Below are 18,357 nucleotides of genomic sequence, written 5' to 3'. Positions count from 1 at the left end.
AAAAATAAATCTTATGTTTAAATGGAAGCTCCTGTGTTTCAAATAATGCCCATGGAGTTTCATCCTTTCACTGGGCACCAGAGAGAAGAGTCTGAGTCCATCCCACTCCTTCTGATCAGGTTTTACACACTCAGCTCCACACCCCTGAGCCTCTTCTTCTCAGGGATAAAAATCCCAACTCCCTCAACTTCTCCTTGTATGACAGATGCTGCATCTTTTGATCTTCTCCATCTGCTAGATTGAAAGCAGGACAGCAGAAAATCAGCAGCGATAGAGACTCCGTGCCTGTATTACACACAGCACTGAAATCCATCTGCTGGAAAGCCTGAGACTAGTCACGTTCCATGCATACAAAATAATAATAATACTGAATGAGGTAAGGTTAAAAAAATGTTTTGTGTACATACACACACCACTACACAGATAGAAAGTAGATGTGACTCACCTCGTAGTATTTGTTGCATTTATTTTTTTTTCTAAAGCTACGATAACTTCAACCTTGTACAAGTTCAGTGCATTTTGGGTATCTGGGGAATTGTTTCTCAAAAAAGACTTTTAAGCCACTGAGAGTGTGTATATGTGAGGTGAGCCTTATCGAGTTCAGATTCATCTGCACTGAACTGATAAAATAACACTTAGTATGACTTTCTTCTTGATTCAAATTTGTGTTGCAGCAGGTTAGCACAGGACACAAACACTGTAAAAATTGGTTAAAAGAGAATAAAAGGACATCATGAAGAGTCTTGTCAGATGTCTAGATTTTTTTTAAATGTCTGCAGTTTACATTTGCCAGACTTGAAGCAAAACAAATAATGACATTAAAGCACCTTGACTTGCCTGGTTAGTGATGATCACAATCTGATAAAAAGTTTTTTTGAAGATAATTGCCTGTAGAATATTATATACAGAACACCAAGGAGAAAAGAATGCAGGCTGTGTTTGCAGAAGGGAGCATTACACAATCCGACTTACAGCTCCGGGACAATCACCTTGTCTCTTGAATGTCTCAAAGCCCTGATGTCAAAACTGGATGCAGTAAGCTACCGGTGATCTCAGTGCTGCAACGAGCAGCAGGATCAGCTCTGGAACGTGAGATGTAGGGAGCAGATTGAAGGTTGTTGGTTTTGTTTGGTTTGTTACTGTGGGCTTTGTTTGTTTTTGCAATCCTTCGCTCAGTGATATAGGCAAAAATGTTAAAACCAAACAAAGCCGTGGATGCGTTACTAAAGGAGCAGTTCAGGCAGAGTAGGGAGCAGATATTCCTAGAAAGAGAAATCCACTGCAACATTACAGCAGCTGGAAAACAAACTGCACGACATCAAGCTTAGAGAATTTATGCCTCGTAATGAAAACAAAAGTAAGAAATGATTAGTATGTGTTTCCACTCAGACTTTGGTCAGGGGCAGGGGAGAAAGCAAGTATCAGGATCAGAGAAAAGCAAGATTTTCTGTCACACACAGGTCACCAATTCAGCTTTTAAATCAGATGCAATCTTCGGCAAGCTAAACTAGCACATCACACTAGATAACATCACTCACTATGAATCTTTAAGTCAAAAATCAAATGAAGATAACTTTTTTTTTTTCCAGTTTGTGAAAAAATTGAAGTACATATATGCTATGCGTATGTTTCAGACAGAAAGTGAAGTGGCTATAGTTCCTCTTTCATATAAAAGGTGAAATGAGATTAAATTGACCAGCTTGTGGGTCTCAAGTTGTGACATCCAGCTCCATGCCAAGCCATTATACAACCAGAGGTGGAGGCGTGCTATGGAGGGACAGCAGAATAATGCAAACCTACAGCTCTGGGAGCAAGCAAGCTAACAGGGACTAATGAAATCAGCTTCAGGACTGGCATCAGATACTCCAGGCCAGAAACAGCTCCATCCCAAAAATACACAGTAGATCTTCAATGGGTAATTGTCGTCATCTCTCTGTACATCAGATCTCCAACTCTGAGACACAGTACAAGTTCTAGGGTCGCAATTTGTATGAACATTTTACCTGTATTTTGTAGGATTGGGATTTTTGTTTGTACTTTGGCCTGACTAAATAAAAAAACAGAGCTTTATGTAACCGCTTTGAGAGGTTATACAACATCTCTACAGGATGGAGACAAAGAAGGACAGAGAGACTGAGAATTAAGGGTTAAAAAAATTTACAACCACAATTTCTAAATTTACAACCTGATGAATCTTTTCTATTATGGAAAGGTCTAAGAGAAAGATTTTACAGATTAGCTTCTGAACAGCTCGTGACCTGTTGAATAAAGCCACATGCTGGAGAACAGTAACATTACTTGCAGCAGCATCACTGAGGACCTTGGCTACACACACCTTCCAGCAGATGAAAACCCACCTTTTCCTGTCAGCAGAATTGCTGCTTTCTGTGTTTGAAAGCTAATGTATAATTTGCACACCTCAACAATCCGTAATTAACTTTTTTTTTTCTTGGAACACAAACCCCAGTGGGCAACCATCAGCAGAATATGCAGTAATCCTAAATAAGGGACAATTTACATTTTACTCAAACTGTCTCTCGCCTTGCAGCCTCCAGAAGGTCAGTAATCCCCTCATGCAGATTTTAGGTTTCACATATTTCAACCAGTACACCAAGACACAGAACAGAAGATGGTATCTAAACAACACTGAGCAAAAGTAATTCTTGTGATTTTACACAAATAAGTTTAAGAGACATGATATTATATTGCCCTTAGACATGGAGCCAAGTCCTATTTCTGAATGTTCCAAGTGCAGTGCTGAATACCTTTTCCTCCACAAGTACTTACTGATTTTGTTTTAACTTAGGTAATCAGCCCAATAAGGCTAATTAAAGCTTAAAGAGTTCAGAGTCACTGATTGCAATGGTTTCTGCAGTCTCCAATAAAAATGTGAAACATGACCTCTACAATGTAAGAATAGATTTCATCAATTTATTAGTACATTTACCCAAAAAGACACAAAAAATAACTTTAAAAAAAAATATATCTATAATTTTAAGGAAAAAATTACCTCGACACAAAAGATCCTAAGATCAAGGCCATATAATTTCATCTTCTCTGGAAAATCCTGATAAACGTTCAAATACGGAATGTGACCTTCAACAACAAACCTGCATAAAAAAAAAGAAGACCAAATTAAAATAATATTTACTATGACAAAAGTACGTTTATTCTAAAATTAATCCACAAATCAATATCTGATTGAAATAACATCAGCTTTATGCTGCCTAAGAAATTCTGTCTGAAGTCCTACACCCCTACATACTCCACCGTATGAAAACCAGTTCAAACATTTAACAGGCCTTTAAGTTCAAGCTCAGGTATGACTGACAAACGACACTGTTATAGCAACAAGCTTACACTCAACACGCTTGCATACAGTTTGTTCTGCACATTCTTCAGCTACTGCATTTTTGAAACTGCCTTAAGCCTCCTTGAGTAGCATGGAAGCTTTCTTTCAAAATTTGAAGGCTTTAAGTAAATTTCCCAAATTGGAGATGAAACACTTTCTGCTGCAGGAGGTTAGAGTGCAAAATATGGTAAGAGGGATGTCACAAAATTATGCAGGTGTACACAGAAGTGCAACTCAGTTAATTACTTTCTGTAGTCTGATTAAGAAAAAGTATTATTTTAGAAGGAATAAAAATGATATTGTACACTCATAAAATACAAAATCCTTTATTTTGAGTTTGAACTGAAGTAATTCCTCTTTAAAAGCTGGCTTTGGTAAATGGTTTACAACAATATTTTGGATTTTTTTTTCTTATTTTTTACTTATTTATTTAACAGATCTGATGGGATTTAACAACAGCTACCAATAAAAAGCCACCACCACACAAAACCCCTGCTCTTATCCAGCATCTTAGTGGGCTTTTACAGCAGGCAAGGCAAGCACCGAAGAAGCATCGATCTTTGCAGGGGAACAGGCACTATTCTCACGCCAGACTGATGCCTGTTAGTGGTCTCCCACAGGACTGAGTTAGAGCTGCCTTCCTGGCTCTTCCTCTCCAGCACAATTTTGTTCAAGTCATAATTTAAACTGGAATGAGTTAACACCAAGCAGACCAGACCCTGTTCCTTAAATAATATTAGAGATTCGGAAACAATTTTCCCTCCTGCCTGCTGTGCCTTCTGCACAACATCCCTCTCTCTGATCTTGCGAGGCAGACCAGCTATGTCTTAGCCTACAGACTCCACAAGCCCCTTGTAGGATCCTCTGTGCTTGCCAAGCTGGGCTTTGCTCCTGCTCCCGGCGCGGGGCAGTCCCTAAAGGCTTCCAGCCCTAGCCAGACCCAGCCCCCGGGCAGACAGACCAGCTTCTGCAGAGCACAGCAATCTCTGGCTGCCAAACAAAATGCGTCTGAAGAGGAAAAGCACAACAACAACAAACAAGGACGAGGCAGAGCAATGTCTTCGCTGATGATTCAGCCCCATCCTCAGCCTGTTGCAGCGCACGGACTCACCGTTCCTCTTCCAGCACTGCACCTCCACCACCACTCGCTGCATATCACGGGGTACGTGCTTGGAAGCTGACTACAATTTTATATAAAGGCCAGTTACTGTGGGAGAAGGTTATGGTTAAACCCTTTTTAAAAATATTTTTAACTGAATGCTCTATTTAATTAGAAAAATGAATTTAAAGTGATATTAAAATGAAAAGTGCCTCTCAATCAAACCTGTTTCTCAGTTAGAATAAACCCAGCATTTATAAGGAGTTCTGCAAAGTTACAGCAATCTGAACAACCACACTGCCTAATACTTTTTATTTCAAAGCTCTGCATATTGGCCTCTTAAATGAGGTAAGGGTCCTTCCTATATCAAATTGTGTGATGTACATTTTGCTATTTTGTTTTTTTTGACAGAAACAACCTGTGCAAGTAGCATTTCTGCATCCCAAATGGAAACGTGCGCTGCTCCGCATGTTTGCTGGGTTAGCATCAAACCCAGCATCTGCTGCTCGTCCTCACCACCCTGCCTGATCTGATGAGCAGCCTGCAGGACAGCTCCTTGCTCGCTTTAGGTCAGCAGCGATGAGTTGAAGCACTGAAATCTGAGGGATGGCTTCACAGAGTGGACTGAGACAACCCAAAGGCTCAGTGTAGCCAGCTGTGATTCCCTCCTCCTGTTGCTTATCTTCCTCTTCCACAAATTTAAGTCACAACAGCAGGCAAAACCCATTGCCCTACTGCACGAAAAAGAAAAGCTGGGTGTGTGCTTCCTGTCTTCTAACAAACTAAGGCTCATGGGTGGCTTCAAAAAGTGTCAGAACTGGCAGGAGGAAGGGGAGACATCACAAAGCAGGAGCAGAGAGGGGAAGCGAGACCTCCCCCTTCCAGCAACAGCATCCCATTACTGCCTCAGCTGAACATAAGCTTTGATGCACCCTTGGTAAGGAGCAATCACACAATCAGCTGCCAGATCTGAGGAGGTAGCACCAAGAAATTGAGAGCGGCGGCCTCCTGAGCCAGCACAGCAGCAGCTGGAAGAGGACAAACAATCAAGGCCGTAGGGTGTGGTGCAGTTATGATTGCAGGTGAGCCACCCTAACAGCTTGCTGCCTCCAAAATGGGAAATCCCACCCTCCCTTCTGTCCTCCGCATCACACTCCTGTCTCCTCCCTGCTGACAAAAGCACTTGTGGGACTTCTCAGACAGGGGATTAGGTTGAAAACTGGGCTTTTGTCTTCCAGGGTTTGACTGCAACCAGATAGATCTCCAGACTCAGCTGCCACGAGGTGGAAAGGGACAGCCATGCAGCAAATTATACTGCACTGAAATGTCCAGTGAAACCTTCTCATGCAAAATCAGAAATTATTTTCCTGATCTCCTGTCAACTAATACACCATAAGGGGGGTGAGTGCTGGCACCCAGGGCAAGAGAAAAGGCAGCAATATTTATGCAGAAGCACGTCCTTACTCCGCAATGGACGAGAGATGTCTGCAAACACGGCGGGGTGTTTTTTGTTTCTTTGTTTAAAAATTTAATCATGGAATCATTTAGGTCGGAAAAGACCTCTAAGATCACCCGGTCCAAATTTAACTTCTCATGTCAAAGCACTGCAACTGTGTAAAAAAAACAAACAACAATGACATCTTTCCTGAACCTGCCTGGAATGACTGTCCCTACACAAAAAACGTGCTCTTTTCTCAGGTGAAGAGTTGCTTTTATGTTCTAAAAATACCTGAAACGGCATCAATACCCTGTAATGAATACAATGTACTGGTGATTCAGGCTGTTAAAACTTACTCCAGAAGCCCAGATCTGGAACAGCACTTGAGAACAGTTTCTTCTGCCTGCTCTTCCTCCAAACCTGTCATTTCACAGCCAGGCCATCCCAACACTCGCAGGACTACGTTGTATCAGCACAGTGCTTGAAAACTTGAATGGCACACACACAGGAGGCAGTCCCTGCTCTCGTAATTACAGCAGCAGCAGCAGCAGCATGCATTAGTCAGGCCTAAGTGTGAAAAAAATCCTCCGTCCTCTGCATACTACGAGGAAATGATGCATCTGCTAAAGCCACACAGCAATGCCACAAACTGATTACAAGTTCAGTCTTGCCAGCGTAGCTGGGTATAACCTCATTTGAAAGGCATTAGTTCTCAGCCTCACCGAGTCCAGCATCCTGATTTCTTTTTTTTTTTCCTGCAGACCCACAATTTTATTAATTATTTAGATAAATAAAATACCACGCATCGAGCACTGTGAGATTATTCACAATGGAAAAGGATTTAATTTGTTACAGACCAGACCAGAAGGTTGTTGAAATGTTATTTTTAAATCAAAGTGTGCCTTTCGGAGGAGGTAATTGTAGTGTTTTTCTGTTAAGTGTGTCAAGCAGCAAGGAGGAGTGTATTTTTGGGGCTGTAAATCCTTTAAAAACTGGCAGATTGCCCTAGCATGGTGCCTAAGCATGTGTCACAAGGGAGGAGCAGGAGTCAGCTGACTTCAAGGTGGGGAGAAAACCAAACTGAGGACGAAACGAGGCAGAACTTTTAAGCACTGCTGTAATTCAGGTGGTTTAAACAACACAATTTGCCTATAAAGATTTAAAAGGCAGTGCTGAATCTTTCATGTTTTTCTCTGCGTGGTTTTCATCTCTGCTCTGCTGCTATTTTGATCTGCGTATCCTGCTGCATGCAAAGATGTCTCATTTTTGTCTCATTTTTTCAACTTAAATATTCAGAAGGGAGAAAAGAGGAGCCTTATGGTAGTTCTTGCAGTTTAGCCTTCTTTCCCCTTCTTCATCAAACTCGTGAAAGGCAAAGGCCTTAAGGGTAGGGAGGGAAGCATGATAATGTAATTACAGCCTTATAGGAGTATCGTATCATTGTAAAACTTTGCAATACAAATGGCATTCTTTCAAGCATCACTTTTTGCATTTAACTCAGTCGTATGTTCAGTGCATTTAAAGTCATTGCCCACTAGATTCATGCACTTACGAGAATATTAAACCCATACATTGTACCTAAATTAAATGATGCGTTCTCTTTCAAATCTTTTTATTTCAACTTCCAATTATTAATTTCTGATGATGTCTCTCTGCTGTATTTAATATCTGATTTTCTCTCTCCTTTTCCAGCTTTTTTGCTGCTTACATGTTTTCTCTAAAACCTTTTGGGCATTTGTGCTGAGCTCTGAAGGATCTCAGTGCACAGGATGTTTCTCCAGGTTCTGCACCAGTTGCTTGGCTCCCTCCTGCAGTCCCCAGCTTTTGAAGTGCCAAACACAACAATGCACCACTAATATGTAATCAACACTCCAGCCAAGTTCTGCCCTTTTTTTCCTTCCTTTTTTCACTTTTGAAAACAAAGGAATGAAAGAAAAAAGAAAAAAAAGACAGCATCATACTAAGACAGGAACGTGTGAGGACGTATTTGCCCAGTATGACTCCAGATGCTTTCCAGAAACAGTTTCCAAGGTAAAAAGAACAGACCCAAGAACAGATATTTGATTTCTCTCTCCCAACAGGATGTGCTAAGCAATAATTCTTTATTACTGTGCAACGTTTGCTCCATCCTAGTAACTGTTATTTACTACTTGGAGTTTTGCCATATACGTGCATTATCAGACCGGATTTTTATATTCATTTTCTAATCACTGATAAAAAACACAGAGTAGGCCAGGGTAGTTCTGACTCCTGCAAAATGTCCTTAGGGAAATACTAGTCAGTAATAAATTGTGTATTGAAAGCTACTTTTGATTTCTGCTATTTCTTAATCTACTCAGTATTTACTTCTGTATTGCAGCGCGAATTCTGAACACCGTGGCATTTTGCTGAACATTTTACAAGCATCTTTTATGCAACAGCATACCTAGCTATGCAAACACACAAGTTTGTGTGATTATCACTGATGAAGGCAACGGCCACCCCCTAAAGTTAAATCAGAGGATTAAATATTGTTTAACATCGAAATAATTTAGCTTAACTCATTTTACACTCAAGACACTGAAACATCTCCTTTCTAAAAAATACTCAGAGAAGAGTGTTCTTCAATGCCCATTGTTCTTAGAAAGCTTGTACAAAGCTAGAAAAGTGGTAGGAGGGTCAGCAGTACAGAGGGGAAAAGCCATTATGGAAGATAAGGCTCTGGGATAAGTCAATCAGACTTTCAGCACCAATACTAGTTATGTGCACCATACATGTGACCTTGTCTTTTAACCTACAGGTTATAGATTTGAAAAAGCAAAATGAAAGAACTGAAACCTGCCATTTTGAATGAATCTTGAATGGGTTTCTCCTTTTCTTTCTTCCAGTGCACCTCGGATTGCCCACTTACAGTTACTTGATCTTTCTGCTCCTTACGTTTTGGTTAAAAAATAAATAAATAAAAAATCTCCCCATCTTTTTAGAAATATCCACCATTTCAACACTTGTTAAAAAGGAGTGTCTGCACACAAAAAGGTCTTCCAAGGCAACCCCAAGAAGTCCTGAATGCAAGCTAGTTAGGCCTGATTTAAAGTATTTATCACTAACAACAACAACCAAAACAAACTTGACAAATTAATTTTTGTTCCTTCCGAAAATAAGGAGCGTGTTCATATCCATGTTGTAGGGGGTAGAAGGGAGTTGCATTGTCAGCAGTAGCCTGATGATCCCCATATTTAGCACCAAACCCTGCTGTTAGAACATTTTACATCTACTACATTAACAGCTCTATTATTACGAACTCTGATGATTACAGATAAAAAGATACGACGGCAAAGAAGGGCTTCTTATATTAATTTCTGCGTCCCCACTCCCGTGCGTGAAGCTGCCTAGCTGCCTTCCAGATCACTGTATACTGCTGGCATTGTTTGTAGGATGACACTGACGTAAGTCCTGGGGAACAGCTACTCATTTTCTGGCATGCTGACAACAGCAAAAATAGCAAAAACGTGACCATACACACCTCCAAGGAATCTTAAGAAATTTCAGAGGAGAAGGATAAAGAGCTTCTTGAGCACCAAACCCTTACAGGTTTTTGAGATTCACTGCAAGCAATGGAGGAGTGTTCTCATTAAGCAGCTCCACAAATTACGTTGGATAAAAGATAAGGAAACTACACGTAGGAGACTTCTCACTGTTACTGAGCAAGCAACCAACAGGGCAACAGTAAAGCTCTAATTAAAAAAAATATATTATTTATAAGACATTTATAACAAATATTTCACTGGAGACTGTTCATACCTTAAGAGATCAGATAATGTCATCGGTTCTCTCAGCCAGAGCAATGCCATGTAACAGAACGAAAGGGTCATTGGCATCGACATCCTCAGCGTCTCCTTTTGATTCTTCATTAAATACAGTCTACCATCTACCGATCCAGAGCACACGGAGGTACATTCTTTGGTTTATGTTTAAAACAAAAAAGGGAAAAAATGAGTAATTAATATGACATACACACAACCTTGGTGTACAGAACACAGGATTAAGGAGCATTCAAAGACCATGGTTCAGCAACTAGTCACATTTTCAAATCTTTACTTTGCAGCAGCTTGGTAGTTTAGGTATTTTCGCTAATAAACAGTTTAAGTAATTTATTCATCTACCATAATGTGAGAGGACAACCTGTTTAATCAAGTGAAATAGCAATTTATGAAGACATTGGATCATATTCAGAGGCAAACCTCACTCTGATACCCATAAAACCAGACCATTCAGTGGGAGCTGCACTTAAACTTGGAGAGCTCGAGGAAGCTGTTAACTCCTACACGACATACAACTACCACGAGCTGGGAATACTATTTTCCCTTTGATAGATAAGGGAGCAGTGGGGGAAATGAGGGCAAATTCTCTGTGCTTACATCAATACCTTGAAGGTGGGGATTAAAAGAGTTTTAAACTTCAGCGCTTTAAAGTTTGAAAGTTAAAGTTGGTTGTGACTTGTGGTAAAGTGAGAACTTTAACAAGAACATAGTCTACACTGCAGAGACTTAAGTTATGGTGTGTATCCATCTGCCACATATTCTCTAGCTGTGGAAATGCAGGTATTATGTAAAAAAAAAAAATCAATTAAATGAAAAAACAGCTTTAGAACATAAATGCATCAAATGGTAAAGAGGGTTAAAACAAACAAACAAAAAAAACAGCCACAAAGCAAGCAACACCTCCCTACATCCTCACTGAGATGAATCATTAAAAAATGAGAAGCAGCAACAAGAAATTTAATTTAGGGGAGTGACTTATGTGTTGGAAACCTTTTCGGCAGTGAAACCTTGGAGTTCAGGGAAGGAGGAAGAGAAAAAGAAAAGCTTCATCATGAAGCAGCCGGCACAAATGAAAATGTTTTGTATTTAAAGCACACCAACGTAAAACACCAGCCTCTGTGGAGGCTTTCCCCACTGCTTTCCCACACGCTGTTCGCCTGTTCGGGCAGGAACAGCGAAGGCTGGATCCCCAGCTCGCCAGCTGGGAGCTGCAGGGCCACAGCAAGCAGCCTGAAAAAAAAATAAATTTAAAACTTCAGAGGATTTGGTAGCTCCGTGGTTACGCCGGTGGGCGACAGCCAGGTCTGTGAGGTGTCAGTGGTCAGCGAGTACAGGTGTGGAGCCCACTGCCACAGAGCAAAACTGCAAATCTTGCATTTGAGCCAGAATTAGGCTTTGATGCCACCTACCGGCTCCTAAAACACTGTCGGGAGTAGCAGGGAGGCAGCAAGAAGTTAAAAGAGCCAGCTCACACACGCTCCTCGTGCAAAGAAATGGTGCAGTGAGAGGATCCTGAGATGTCTGCTGTGCATACGTGCGCTGGAGAATAAAGGCAGGAGCAGCAGCTAATCCTTTTAGTCAACAGGTTCACCTTTTACATGGACGCATGTGCTTAAAGGCAGCTTCGTGACTGAAGCTTCATTATTAATTTCACATTCAACTCAATTTAGAATAATCCTCGTTATATTTGTGGCCTTAATGATGGCACACAATTTCCTTTTATTTCTTGCAGCTTATGCAAGGCATGACAGCACACAATTACATGCAGCTAATAATTTAAGGGTTTAATAGGCTTCCCTAGCAATATCTCAGCGCTCTACTTGGTGGAATTTGCTATTATCCCTACACAAAAATAACAAAAAAATAAAATTAAAAAAAAAATACAAAAAAACACTTGAATGTTGGAGAAGCTTCTTAGGAAATAAAGAGAGTGTTGAATCTGTAGCAATAAAAACAGCACAGGAGGGGAAACCTATGAATTTTCCTAATAATTTCTGGTCGACTATATTACATCTGGTATTTCTCGTGTTAAATTTCAATATACAAACAATTTCTATGAAGGTTTTATTTCTCCAAAATGTGCTTTTAGTGCCACTAAGCTCTTATCCGCTTCAAGTGCTTTTAGTGGAACAGGTATGGCTACTTACAGGTGAATTCAATCTCTGAAACAACCGACCAAGAACAACATGTTAAAGTGTGGCCTATCTTTAGGCTATGTAATGATTCTAAAACTAAAATATTATTCTAAATTATTCTATAAATTATTCTAAATAATAAGAGACACAAGTAGCAAGGAAGAAACAAGTTTCTCTAGAGACAAAAAAGGGAAGAAAATTCAATGGAGTACTTCACTGAATTCTTTCCTATTCACACAACATGCATGTGTTTAACACTCAGGATCTGCAATGTGTATGAACACACAGATTCTTTACCTAAAAATCTTCTCGTATTAGTGCAATATGATGAAAAGTGTTTGCACTACATTGGAAAAAAATTGTCACCATTTTTTGCACCATTTTTCCCCACCTCTACCTCTACTCAGAAGTTTTAAAGTTTCTCAACATTTCTAATTGCTGCAGATCAAGTTTCTCATTCTATCATTTCTGGGCTTTATGAAAAAGAGAAAAATGTGAAAGAACAAGATTGCATTCTTCTGAGGGTAGGCAGGCAATACCACAGAAGAACAGCAATAGGACGGAGAGAGGACCACGACCATGTAACATGGGAAGAATAAACATTGAAACAGACAAAGAAGGAAAATGTAAGCAAAGAATAAAGCAAAAAAAAGGCAAAGAATCAGAAGTTTAGAGTGCAAGCAAAACTTTTCAAATATGCCTTGTAATGTATTTCCAGTAGCAGACATTGCAGCACTGTCTGGCATTACACTTGCACAGCACCGAAGGCTCAAATTTTCTATAACGTTTTAATTCAAATGTTCATGTTCATTCAAATGTAAATGCTTTTAAGTTGATTTGTGAGCAGAAAGAAGAAACTGAAGCAATGTTACAAGAAGAATTTTGATAAAGGAGGCTTGAGGGAAAGCAATAAACAGAATGCAGGGACAAAAAATACAGAAATACCAAAAACATGAAGGAAAAATATGAGAAAGGTAAATAAGGACATAGGGAAAAACAAAACAAAACAATAAATAAAAACACACACACAGAAAAAACAACCACCATAATATCCAGAAGAAAAAGAAATGAGAACCAACTCCTATTTTTTAACTTGGAAGTTGTGACTGACAGCTGTGCTGTTAGCTTGAGTGCTTATTCTTTAGCACCACAATGTTTGTGAACATCTAGCTTTGCAGATTAATAGCACTTTTTTTCCCCCTTGCAAACAGGACACGTGGAGCAATCTGGTTATAAAATACCTTCCTCCTGCATTTCCAGGCCCTGCTCAACTTCCATCTCCTTGTAGGAAGGGGAAATAAAATTAAATAATAAAAAGTCTTCTGTTTCTGGTAGAATATGAAGTACAGTAGAGGCAAATAGGACTGAAAACTGCACTTTCTAATGACACGTCAATAAGTTCTTCCAATTCGTTCTACACAACTACATGTAAGATGTATGTACAACTCTACAAAAACAGTTAAAACAGTTTCCAGATACTTCAGGTCATTGCTCCTACCTGAGACCTTGCCACTTGAGGAGGCAAAGCTGCAATCTGTCTGTAGATCTCCATCGCTTTCAGAGAGAGACAACAAGTGAAGGAGGCTAGGTCTGTCGGGTTCACTATCCATGTCTGTACTGCTATCACACACCTGTTTTTGTAAATAAGTCTCAGTATTATCTACTATTAGTTACTGTTTCAATCTGAGTAAACAAAATAAAGCAATAACAGATGCAAGATCTACAGTAAATGAAGTTAAAATGTGAACAGTTTGGATTTAATTTGCTTTGTGAATCACCAGTGTGTAAGGAAAGCCTACAAAAATATTTTTAAAATATTTCTCAAGACAAAAAAAAAAAGAAAAAAGATTTCTAGTGATCCCATTACATTCCAGTCTGCTACAATAACCAGAAAGTAGGTGATTTATAAAGTTTGATGAGATAAGTAATTTTGGAATAATGTATTTTTTATTATAATCTCTGCTCTATCTACATGCAATGTATGCCAAGACAAAAAAACTATGTTTAAATAAGCAACTTCACATATTCAGAAGTATTTGTTTCTTGAAATGGAAGGAAAAAACAGACATGTGGTACCCCATTTAGAAGATATTCTTCATGAGATTAATGTGAGCTAGATATGTAGCTTAAACAAAGGTTTATATTGCTGCTCTTTAAAAAAATATTCCACATCTCATGGGATCTGAGCTTTTCACTTACTGATAATGCCTTGACAGCTTCACTAGCTGGTCTGTCGCAATATGCCTGTTGGCTCTTCTGGAGGTAACGCCTCCAAAAATTGCACAGAATTTCATCCTGGTAAGTGAAAATGGACAGTGATTAGTGCAAAGTTTAGAAAACCATTAATTTCTGAGAGAACAGAGCATAATTGCTAATTCAGGAATCTGAATTATATTCCAGCTCTGACTTCATTACCTCCAATTTATAAATCATGTTTTAAAATTACCAGGGAAATTAAGTTTGTTTACATGTACTCAGTAGTTCTTTAAAAGGGGGGTTATTTGAGTCACTTGCAAAATTACAGTATTTTTAAATAACACCTCTGGTTGCACACTCATACTGTGGAGAACTTAGGCTGATCTTTACATACCTTCATTTGTGGACACACTCCTAGTGCTTCCAGAGCTTCAGCTTGTTTCTTGAGTATCAGCTGAAAGCCTTCACAAACATACCATTCCCAGCCTTCCTCTAATTTAAAAAATGAAAAAGCTTTTTATTTCCTTTATAAACAAACAAACAAACAAAAAAAAACAACGTATGCACACTTATTTCCACTTAATATTTCATTCCAGGACAGGACAGAGACATGTCTCCACTAAGTAACTTCAGATCCAAGAGCAAAGACCAGCTACACTGAATATTCCATTAACTTCCATTTATTCAGTCTTAAAAAAGAAGCAACATTAGTGAACAAGTGCTTTCTCTGCACATTTCCCAGCAATAATGTGTTTCACAATAATTTCTAATACGGCATTTGAAATCAAGTGGAGAGTTGTCAAGTGACCAGTTTTAAAATAGCTGAGAACCTATCATTAAAAAAAATTAAATACAATCTTTTCTTTCCCATTCCCAGCAGAGAAAACTGGAATACATTATGTTGCAGTGGTAAGTCAGGGAAAAAAAAAAAAAGCAGTATCACCATGTTCTTTACCGTTGTCTCTCACTGAATCCTACAACCTTAAATGAAAGGTTCTCAGACATTCAACGCTTCTAGCACATCCCAGCAAAAGGTTAATTTTGAAAGGAGAGGGCCTGTTCCAAACTATTCACTATTTCCTCAGACAGCACGATATTTACTTTTCACTCTCACCTCTCCATATTTGCTAGTCCCTCTTACATGCTTTTGGCCTTCAAAAATTTGTCCGCATTTCCTAATTTCCTCTGCATTCCCTTCACACCTGTTCTTCAGTTTTGTTCCTTCCAATCGCACCTTGCCTCTCACCATCTTAGAAGTTATCTGCCAAAAATTTCTACCCTGCTTTTATGATATTAGCTTTATCTGGTAACCAGAGATCCAGTTGCTCCTACAAACGTAGGAAAATAAGCTGCCGTAGTGTAACATAACTGCACTTGCAGAAGGGACTCTACATAGGTAAGGATTTCTTTCTTAAGCACGGGGGATGGCTAATGACAACCCCAAAAGGAAAAGTAAAAAGCTCAGAATAGTACACAAATCAGACTTTAGGAGCAATAAAGGATAGAGACAGGTGGAGATGTTAAGGTTGCTCCCTTTTTCACTCCTCCCTTCACTTTCCCACAATTGTTCTTTTCAACGTAACACAGTAATCTACTGCCACCACAGTACAGTGAAGATAGGTTAGCCCATTAGAGATAAAAATAACCCCACACTTCAGTCAGCATTGAAATGCATTTTTGCTCTTTGAAAGTGACCACAACAGTAAAGCGACTACCCAGCCATCACAGCGTGAGTTCATAGCTCCAGCAGCAGCTTCACCGTAACACACACAGCATATCACCATATGTAATGACTAGTGTACTTCTCAGCCATGAAATTAGAAGTGTAGAAGTGACTTAGGATGGAAGATGTAACGCTGCACTACCTTACTCTAGGTATTTAACTGTATGAAGTCTCATCCACATCGGTTTCTGTGTAGATCACAGGGCCAAGTACCTTCAACGCAAGCTGTACTAACATTCTTTAAATCAGAGCACTGTCACACCTCTCTTACAAAGAGAGACGACTTTTCTCTTTTGTGATAGTCATACAAGGAAGAACCAAAGGGATCACCACATCTGAATGAATGCCATAGGTATCTTCAGTATTGCCTTGCACAAATCAAAGTGTTGGTAAGTAATGCACAGCTCTGCTCAACGCAAAAAATCCACCACCAGCTTCACAGAGGCACCTGTGCCACTGAAGCTGGGGCTGCTGAAGGTTTTGACAGCATTTGGGGCATGTATTATGTTCCTGCTCTTGGTCTTTTCTAGCTATCTACTTTTGGCCACTGTCAAAGACAATGCGTTAGGTGAACCTTGACTGAACTGACCCAGTACAGTCATTCTTAAGCAGAACACAGAGAGAAGCACATACATACCACTTTTTCCTCGATTTCTTGAGCCTTTGGAGATTGTCTGTATTCTTGCATTACAAGTAACTTCAGTGTTTACAACGTCTCTAGATCTCTGCAAAACAGTAATGGATGTTAGCAAGAAAAAGCCAGGCCTAACTTGCGTCAATTGCTCCACTATAAAATAAAATGAAGGAATTGGTTCAATTTTCCTAAACTAAAAAGAGACAGACATTCAGAAATACCAAAAATAGAGAATGACTATTCTGGACATAGAGGTGATGTGCATCAGTTTGCCTACACCAGCACTGAACTGAAGTGCAGCAATAACCAAGCAATACTTTAAAGGCATCCAGACATTGTACCAGCACTATGGCTACAGCAGCACCATGTTCAACACTGGCTTGTTTTAGACTTCATGACTTGAAGGAACAGAATTGTTTGCAACAGTGTTAACTCAAGCGTTAAAAAGGAAGAATCGTGATAATGCCTTTAAGGAGAAAAACAAACATTTTCTTACATAAAACAATCAAATAAACAACCAAAACAACCAAAATAAACCTATTTGAAGGTCAATAGCTTCGGTTTTTACCTCAGTAACATTGTGGCAAGTTCTGCAATAAAACCTGCCTCCCTCAGTAAGGCCCCAGTTTACTTCTGAACACTGCACGCAGCGTTCGTTGAAATCTCTCTAAAAGAAAAAAAAAATAGTTTCACATGCATCCAAATACAACAAGTAACGCTATTACTAGGCTACTGCAGAGCTTAGGAAATTATTTATGGACAAGTAAACACGTGCCCTTTATCTTAGCTTGTGGAGATAACAAGTAATATTTGCTGTTAGCTGTAGGTAACTGAACAAGAAGGTGGCAAGATACTTTGTGAATTTTAGTATAAGGGGGATAATAGTTCACACCACACTGGGCATGGCATGAAAAACAAGCAAAAAACACCTATCCGAAATGAAAAGGGAGTAAAATAAGACAGAAAGCAGACACTGAGAGGCGAAAGTAAAACTAAGCTTGCAGCAACGTGAAGAACCATGTGGAGGAAAGCGTGCACGACTGGGCAGAGAGCTGGGCTCAGGGGGAAGGGTTACACCTCAGAGAAACTGGGGGAGAAGGGAAAATGGGGGGAGAAGGAGGACAGAGGGAAACCCTCAGAAAAAGGGGGAAAGCAGCGGGGCTGCGGCAGCCCCACATGCGCGGGCTGGGGCCGGGCAGCTCCCTGAGGGGGGTCTGCTGGGGCTGAGGGGAGCCTAAAGGGGCTGAGGGGACCCCAATGGGGCTGAGGGGACCCTGCCCGGCCCTCGCCCGCCGCCCCCACCCCCGCGGCGCCTCCGCCCTCCTCCGCCGCCCGCAGCCCCCGAGGGGCCGGCGGGGAAGCGCCGCCATCCCCGGGCGCAGCAGCCGCCCCCGCGGCTCCCGGAGCCGCACCGCCTCCTCCTCGTCCATGCCGGCAGCCGCCGCGGAGCCGCCCCGGGGCTCCCACCATGGCAACCGCACTGAGCCGCCCCGCCGCGGCCCGGCTCGGAAACGCCAGCCCCGCTGCTTGCGTTCCGGCCTCGCTGCTCGGCCGGGAGCCTCCTGTGGGGCTGTTTCGGGGTTGTGGTCCCTGCCATGGCTCCGTGGTGTTGGTCATGGCTGGTGGCGGCTGTCTGCAGCCCTCCCGCCTGCCCCAGTGCCCGGTGTCCCGTCCCGCCGCCATCCCGCAGCGGGATGGGGTGAGGGCTATGAGGGGGGTGATGGAAGGGCTCGCCGAGGGGCACACAGGGTCCCCGGGGGGAGAGAAGGACACTGAGGGGACATGGGGGGGTCCCCGCTGAGGGGATGTGGATGTGCCATCGCTGTGGGGACACGGGGTGCCTCGCTGAGGTGATGTGCATGGATGCTTCACCCCTGAAGGGACAAGGAGGCTTCACCTCTGTGGGGACACAGGGTGCTTCACTTAAGGGACATGGAGGCTTCACCTCCAAGGAGACATGGCATGCTTCACTGAGGTGCC

The 18,357-nt window shown here is 41.1% G+C and overlaps 1 protein-coding gene across 1 annotated transcript in view; it reads right to left on the bottom strand.

Moving 5' to 3' along the window:
- TAF1B (TATA-box binding protein associated factor, RNA polymerase I subunit B) overlaps nucleotides 1–17,856 on the bottom strand; it is a 48,195-nt gene extending 30,339 nt beyond the window's left edge. Inside the window, exons 1-8 of the mRNA XM_084285228.1 lie at nucleotides 17,790–17,856; nucleotides 16,946–17,044; nucleotides 16,381–16,468; nucleotides 14,415–14,512; nucleotides 14,024–14,119; nucleotides 13,323–13,455; nucleotides 9,670–9,826; nucleotides 3,011–3,110 (exon numbers count right to left, since the gene is read on the bottom strand). Of these exons, the coding sequence (XP_084141354.1) occupies nucleotides 3,011–3,110; nucleotides 9,670–9,826; nucleotides 13,323–13,455; nucleotides 14,024–14,119; nucleotides 14,415–14,512; nucleotides 16,381–16,468; nucleotides 16,946–17,044; nucleotides 17,790–17,807 (789 nt within the window). The 5' untranslated portion in view covers nucleotides 17,808–17,856. The remainder of the gene's footprint in view (nucleotides 1–3,010; nucleotides 3,111–9,669; nucleotides 9,827–13,322; nucleotides 13,456–14,023; nucleotides 14,120–14,414; nucleotides 14,513–16,380; nucleotides 16,469–16,945; nucleotides 17,045–17,789) is intronic.
- Nucleotides 17,857–18,357: the final 501 nt, after the last annotated feature.

This window comes from Netta rufina, assembly GCF_964035555.1.
Source record: "Netta rufina genome assembly, chromosome: 3".
In the NCBI taxonomy this organism is placed as follows: Eukaryota; Metazoa; Chordata; class Aves; order Anseriformes; family Anatidae; genus Netta; species Netta rufina.
The sequence above is the reverse complement of the archived record's forward strand: the minus strand, read 5'-3'. Positions and strand labels throughout refer to the sequence as shown.